This window comes from Canis aureus, chromosome 15, assembly GCF_053574225.1.
Source record: "Canis aureus isolate CA01 chromosome 15, VMU_Caureus_v.1.0, whole genome shotgun sequence".
NCBI classification, from domain to species: Eukaryota; Metazoa; Chordata; class Mammalia; order Carnivora; family Canidae; genus Canis; species Canis aureus.
Genome location: NC_135625.1, coordinates 9,917,307 through 9,924,814, shown reverse-complemented (window position 1 = coordinate 9,924,814; position 7,508 = coordinate 9,917,307). Strand labels below are relative to the sequence as shown.

Here is a 7,508-nt window from a genome sequence, read left to right as displayed (position 1 = left end):
GAGGGGCTGTGCCTGTGCTCAGCAGCTGTCTTCCTCCCCCATCATGAGGCCTGGGCCTCCTCCACCCTGTCACCAGGGTCCTGAGTGGCCTGGTTCCCCATTGAAAGGGAGGTTTGAGAGTCCATCAGGTTCTGTGTTGTGGGGCAGCCAGACCCGGGGACCCCGGGACCCCCCAGACCCACTCGGATATGGGCCATGGGCCTGGCTGGAGCCGTTTCATGGGTGGGGGGGCTGCCCCCTCACCCCACACATCTGCAATTCCCGTGACAGGGAAAAGGTCTAATGCCCCTTCTGGAAAAGAGCAAAGGAGAGCGGTGGATGGGGTGTGGGCTTGGTGGGAGGCACTGAGACCCCTCAGGGAGACCTTCTCCATGCCCCCCCAACCCTCTCTCTGCCCCACACCTGGAGCCCAGAGCAGAGGGGGTGGGGAGCATCGTACTCCCCAGTCTGGTGGCACCTGGACCCGGGGGAACAGCAGGTGCTCAGGAGGGCCGGTGAGGGCTCCTGGACCAGGCGGCCCCCGCCCCGTGGGAGAAGGGAGATTAGAGTCAGTGGAAGGACACCCCCGGGGGCCCTTCGGGAGGGAGGCAGCACAGAGACACAGGAATGAAGGTGGCGGTCCCGGGTGGCTCCTGGCAAGGCCTGGCAGGACACAGAGCCCGAGCCCTCCTGCCTTGGAGCTTCCCAGAGCAACAGTGTGTGCAGTGAGGGCAATGACAGGCCAGACGCCCCCCGTCCCCTGATGCCTGCCGGTGGACTTAAGGGGCAGGTGGGCAGGGACCAGGCTGAGGAGGGAGCCCTGCTTCCCCAGGAGAGATGCTGATGGTCACCCCGCTGGGCCTGGGCTCCCCACACAGAGGTTGCATCCCAGCCCCTCCTCGGGGAGCAGGCCTGTGGCAGGCAGGACCACCAGGTGGCAGGGGGACGAGGAGCAGGACTGGTCTCGGACACCCTGTGCGGAAGGCCGGGTCCTGCAGGGCTTCCCTGGGACACCTGCATGTGACAGAGCCCTGTCTTCTGATGCCTGTTCCCGCCTGTCCCTCCCCAGGGCCATGTCCTTCATGATGGAAATATGGTTGAATTATTATGGGGACGACTTTCATCAGTTCCCAGAATTTCCCTCCCTTATAAAACTCCTCCAAATACTAAGACAGCACATGCCAGGCACAGATGCGCATCTCCGGGCCCTGCGTCACCTGAGGCAATTCAGACGCCTCCATGCAGCAGAGCGAGAGGCTGGGGGTGAGGAGGACTGGGGGTGGCCAATCTGGGGATGGGGGGGGCTGCAGATCCAGCCTCCTTGCTGCTGGACCAGGAGCAGGGGGTGGGCTCACACCCCACCCCATGGGCTGCAGCCTGGGGACACCTCTCAGGGCTCTTGCCCTCACACACGTCGAGTGGTGGGAAGAGTGGCCTTGATTTGGGAGGGACGTGGACAGTCTGTCCTGGTGGTGATACTTTGTCTTCTTGGATCTACAGCTTCGGCCCGAGGAAAACACCCTGAACCCACTCTGGAGCGCACCCCAGCTCCGACCGTGGGGCCTGCTGCCCCGTGGGGCCTGGCTGCTGGGGCTGAGGGCTTGGCCTGCGATGAGCCGCCTGCTGGGGAGGCAAAGCCCCTGCAGATAGTGGTCACTGCTGCCCTGCAGGAGCCCCCTGCACCCCTGGGAGCCCTGGAGGAGGAGCAGGCGCCACCCCCTGCTCTGGAGGTCGTGGATGTGCCCCAGCCACCTCCTAACTCGATGGAGCAACTGGCCTCGGGGATGGAGCAACCTGTTGAACCACCCGAGGAGCCCGCCCCAGCTCCAACTGTGGAGCCTGGGGAAGGTTCCGGGTCTGAAGGGATAGTGGCTGCTGGAGATGAGGACTTGGTCAAGGCAGAGATGCTGGCTCCTGAGGTGAAGGTGGTGCACGTGCTGGTCGAACCTATGGTTCCCTGCCCCGATGAGGAGGAGCCACCTGCTCCCATGGCCACCCCGGAAGAGTAGGCCCTGGTGCCTGCAATCGGGGTCCCCAGAGGGCCAGACCTGCAACCTGCCTCCGGAACAACCTGCTTCGATCCGTTAGCAGCCCCCTGACCACCTCGGGGGCCCGCCCCAGCTCCCACCGCGGGGCTCGTGATGGCTGCAGCCCAACAGAGGCTTTCCCTCCCCTGTTATTTCACTGTTTCTATTTTTTGAGTTTTTCTTTCACCTGTATAATAGCTTATAGAGTTTTATTGCAATAAAGGATAAGTTAACTTCACACAAAATTGACTCATGCTTTTAAATTACACATCGTGGTACTTTAGGTCCATTCACAGTGTCAGAGGCCCCAGAGCCCAGGGCACTGGGAGACACAGCCGAGGATCTGGGGCTCCCCCAGCACAGGCAGAGGCCGGGAGGACAAAGGACAGCCAGGTCTCTCCTGCCACCGGGTGGCCCCGAGCTGTGCAGATCGTGCCCCTACCCCGGAGCACCCAGACCCCTGCACATTGGGAGCTGCAGTAGTTACTGTGGGAGCTGACTCCAGAGCTGGACAGCTGGCCACCGCTACTGTGGTTGTCCCTCCTGGTGTCACCCTGTACCTGGGCCTGAGCAGCGGCCTCACAGGATAAAGAATCCCACTGAATTGTAGACCTGGTAGAGGGCTGGGCAGCTCCCCCAGGTGCACACACCTGAGAATCAGCACAGCAGGCCCCTCCCCCAGAAGACCAGCTTTCCCTCGAAGGTCAGAGGAAAAACAAGTTATTGACCAAGCAGCCTGGAAAGTTCCAGGGGAAGTCAAGGGATTTACAGTATATGGAATGAGAGGATACTCCCCTTGTTTTTTCTTTTCTGTTTGTTTCTGTTGTTTCCCCACCCCCTTTTTTATTCTTTTTTATTTCTTCTTTTTTTTCCCCCTTTTTCTCCTTTTTCCAGTACAACATGTTGTTGGCCACTCTGCACTGAGCAAACTGACTAGAAGGAAAAACTCACCTCAATACTAAAAATCAGAAACAGTCCTCTCTCCCACAGAGTTACAAAATTTCGAATACAATTCAATGTCAGAAAGCCAATTCAGAAGCACTATTATACAACTACTGGTGGCTCTAGAAAAAAGCATAAAGGATTCAAGAGACTTCATGACTGCAGAATTTAGATCTAATCAGGCCAAAATTAAAAATCAATTAAATGAGATGCAATCTAAACTGGAGGTCCTAATGACAAGGGTTAACGAGGTAGAAGAACGAGTGAGTGACATAGAAGACAAGTTGATGGCAAGTATGGAAACTGAGAAAAAAATAGAAAGACAATTAAAAGACCATGAGGATAGGTTAAGGGAAATAAATCACAGCCTCAGAAGGAAAAATCTATGTTTAATTGGGGTTCCTGAGGACGCCGCAAGGGACAGAGGTCCAGATACTGTATTTGAACAAATCATAGCTGAGAACTTCCCTAACTGGGGGAGGGTAATAGGCATTCAGATCCAGGAGATAGAGAGATCCCCCCCCCAAAATCAATAAAAATCGTCAACACCTCGACATTTAATAGTGAAGCTTTGCAAATTCCAAACATAAAGAGAAGATCCTTAAAGCAGCAAGAGATAAGAAATCACTAACTTTTATGGGGAGAAGCATTAGGACAACAGCAGACCTCTCCACAGAGACCTGGCAGGTGAGAAAGCGTCAGCAGGATATAGTCAGGGTCCTAAATGAAAAGAACCTGCAGCCAAGAATACTTTATCCAGCAAGGCTCTCATTCAGAATAGCAGGAGAGATAAAGAGCTTCCAAGATAGGCAGAAACTGAAAGAATATGTGACCACCAAGCTGGCTCTGCCAGAAATATTAAGGGGGACCCTGTAAAAGAAAGAGGAAGTCCAAGGGAACAATCCACAAAAACAGGGACTGAATAGGTATCATGATGACACTAAATCCGTATCTTTCAATAGTAACTCTGAACGTGAATGGGCTTAATGACCCCATCAGAAGGTGCAGGGTTTCAGACTGGATAAAAAAGCAAGACCCATCTATTTGCTGTCTTCAAGAGACTCATTTTGGACAAAAGGACACCTACAGCCTGAAAATAAAAGGTTGGAGAACCATGGACCATTCAAATGGTCCTCAAAAGAAAGCAGGGGTAGCCATCCTTATATCAGAGAAATTAAAGTGTGTCCCAAAGACTGTAGTGAGAGACGAAGAGGGACACTATATCATACTAAACGGATCTATCCAACAAGAGGACCTAACAATCATGAATATTTATGCCCCGAATGTGGAAGCCGCCAAGTATATCAGTCAATTAATAACCAAAGTTAAGACATACTTAAATAATAAAACACTTATACTTGGTGACTGGAATATAGCACTTTCTACAATTGACAGGTCTTCTAAGCACAACATCTCCAAAGAAACAAGAGCTTTAAATGCTTCACTGGACCAGATGGATTTCACAGATAGTTACAGAACTTTACATCCAAATGCAGCTGAATACACGTTCTTCTCAAGTGCACATGGAGCTTTCTCCAGAATAGACCACATATTGGGTCACACATCAGGTCTTAACGGATACTAAAAGATTGGGATTGTCCCCTACATAGTTTCAGACCATAATGCTTTGAAACTAGAACTATATCACAAGAAGAAGTTTGGAAGAATTTCAAACGTGGAGGTTAAGGACCATCCTGCTAAAAGATGAAAGGGTCAACCAGGAAATCAGAGAAGAATTTAAAAGATTCATGGAAACTAATGAGAATCTTTGGGATGCAGCAAAAGCAGTCCTGAGGGGGAAATACATCGCAATACAAGCATCCATTGAAAAACTGGAGGGAACCCAAATACGAAAGCTAACCTTGCACTTAAAGGAGCTGGAGACAGAACAGCAAATAGATCCTACACCCCGCAGAAGAAGAGAGTTAATAAAGATTCGAGCAGAACTCAATGAAATGGAGACCAGAAGAACTGTGGAACAGATCAACAAAACCAGGAGATGGTTCTTTGAAAGAATTAATAAGATAGATAAACCATTAGCCAGCCTTATTAAAAAGAAGACAGAAAAGACTCAAATTAATAAAATCATGAATGAGAAAGGAGAGATCAGCACCAACACCAAGGAAATGCAAACAATTTTTAAAACTTATTATGAGCAGCTATACGCCAATAAATTAGGCAATCTAGAAGAAATGGACAGATTTCTGGAGAACCACAAACTACCAAAACTGGAACAGGAAGAAATAGAAAACCTGAACAGGCCGATAACCAGGGAGGAAATTGAAGCAGTCATCGTAAACCTCCCAAGACACAAAAAGTCCAGGTCCAGATGGCTTCCCTGGGGAATTCTATCAAACACTTAAAGAAGAGACTGTACCTATTCTACTACAGCTGTTTAAAAGACAGAAAAAGATGGAGTACTTCCAAACTTCCTCTATGAGGCCAGCATCACCTTAATTCCAAAACCAGACCAAGACCCCACCAAAAAGGAGAATTAGAGACCAATATCCCTGAGGAACACAGATGCAAACATTCTCAACGAGATACCAGCCAATAGGATCCAAAAATACATTAAGAAGATTATTCACCATGACCAAGTGGGATTTATCCCCGGGATGCAAGGCTGGTTCAACACTCGTAAAGCAATCAGTGTGATTGATCAGATCATCAAGAGAAAAAACAAGAACCGTATGATCCTTTCAATAGATGCAGAGAAAGCATTTGACAAAATATAGCATCCATTCCCGATCAAAACTCTTCAGAGTGTAGGGATAGAGGGACCATTCCTCAGCATCTTAAAAGCCATCTACGAAAAACCCAAACAAATGTCATTCTCAATGGGGAAACACTGGGAGCCTTTCCCCTAAGATCAGGAATGAGACAGGGTTGTCCACTCTCACCACTGCTATTCAATATAGTACTAGAAGTCCTGGCTTCAGCAATCAGGCAACAAAAATAAATAAAAGGCATTCAAATTGGCAAAGAAGAAGTCAAACTCTCCCTCTTCCCAGATGACATGATACTGTACATAGAAAACCCAAAAGCCTCCACCCCAAGATTGCTAGAACTCGTACAGCAATTTGGCAGTGTGGCAGGATACAAAATCAATGCCCAAAGTCAGTGGCATTTGTATACACTAACAATAAGTCTGAAGAAAGAGAAATTAAGGAGTCAATCCCATTTACAATTGCACCCAAAAGCATAAGATATCTAGGAATCAACCTAACCAAAGGGGTAAAGGATCTATACCTGAAAAACCACAGAACACTTCTGAAAGAAATTGAGGAAGACACAAAGAGATGGAAATATACTCCATGCCCATGGATTGGAAGAATTAATATTGTGAAAATGTCAATGCTACCCAGGGAAATTTACACATTCAATGCAATCCTTATTAAAATACCATGGACTTTCTTCAGAGAGTTGGAACAAATTATCTTAAGATTAGTGTGGAATCAGAAAAGACTTCGAATACCCAGGGATTTATTGAAAAAGAAAACCATAGCTGGGGGCATCACAATGCCAGATTTCAGGTTGTACTACAAAGCTGTGGTCATCAAGACAGTGTGGTCCTGGCACAAAAAAAGACACATAGATCAATGGAACAGAATAGAGAATCCAGAAGTGGGCCCTCGACTTTAAGGTCAACTAATATTCGACAAAGGAGGGAAGACTATCCACTGGAAAAAAGACAGTCTCTTCAGTAAATGGTGCTGGGAAAATTGGACATCCACATGCAGAAGAAAGAAACTAGACCACTCTCTTCCACCAGACACAAAGATAAACTCAAAATGGATGAAAGATCTAAATGTGAGACAAGATTCCATCAAAATCCTAGAGGAGAACACAGCAACACCCTTTTTGAACTTGGCCATGGCAACTTCTTGCAAGATACATCCATGAAGGCAAGGGAAACAAAAGCAAAAATGAACTATTGGGACTTCATCAAGATAAGAAGCTTTTGCATAGCAAAGAAACAGTCAACAAAACTAAAAGACAACCTACAGAACGGGAGAAGATATTTGCAAAAGACGTATCAGATAAAGGGCTAGTTTCCAAGATCTATAAAGAACTTCTTAAACTCAACAGCAAAGAAACAAACAATCCAATCATGAAATGGGCAACAGACTTAAACAGAAATCTAACAGCGGAAGACATAGACATGGCCAACACGCACATGAGAAAATGCTCTGCATCACTTGCCATCAGGGAAATACAAATCAAAACCACCATGAGATACCACCTCACACCAGTGAGAATGGGGGAAATTAACAAGACAGGAAACCACAAATTTGGAGAGGATGTGGAGAAAGGGGAACCCTCCTGCACTGTTGGTGGGAACGTGACCTGGTGCAGCCACTCTGGAAAACTGTGGAGGTTCCTCAAATAGTTAAAAATAGAACTGCCCTAAGACCCAGCAATTGCACTGCTGGGGATTTACCCCAAAGATACAGATGCAGGGAAACGCCGGGACACCTGCACCCCAATGTTTCTAGCAGCAATGTCCACAATAGCCAAACTGTGGAAGGAGGCTCAGTGTCCATTGAAAGATGAGTGGAT

General features: G+C 48.3%; 1 protein-coding gene across 1 annotated transcript; it reads left to right on the top strand.

Moving 5' to 3' along the window:
- The first annotated feature begins 1,054 nt into the window (after positions 1-1,054).
- LOC144283932 (uncharacterized) lies at positions 1,055-2,134 on the top strand. Its single transcript, XM_077848402.1, has 2 exons — positions 1,055-1,242; positions 1,480-2,134. Exons 1-2 carry the CDS (start codon positions 1,062-1,064, stop codon positions 1,986-1,988), a joined length of 690 nt encoding a protein of 229 aa, XP_077704528.1. The 5' UTR covers positions 1,055-1,061; the 3' UTR covers positions 1,989-2,134.
- The last annotated feature ends 5,374 nt before the right edge of the window (positions 2,135-7,508 follow it).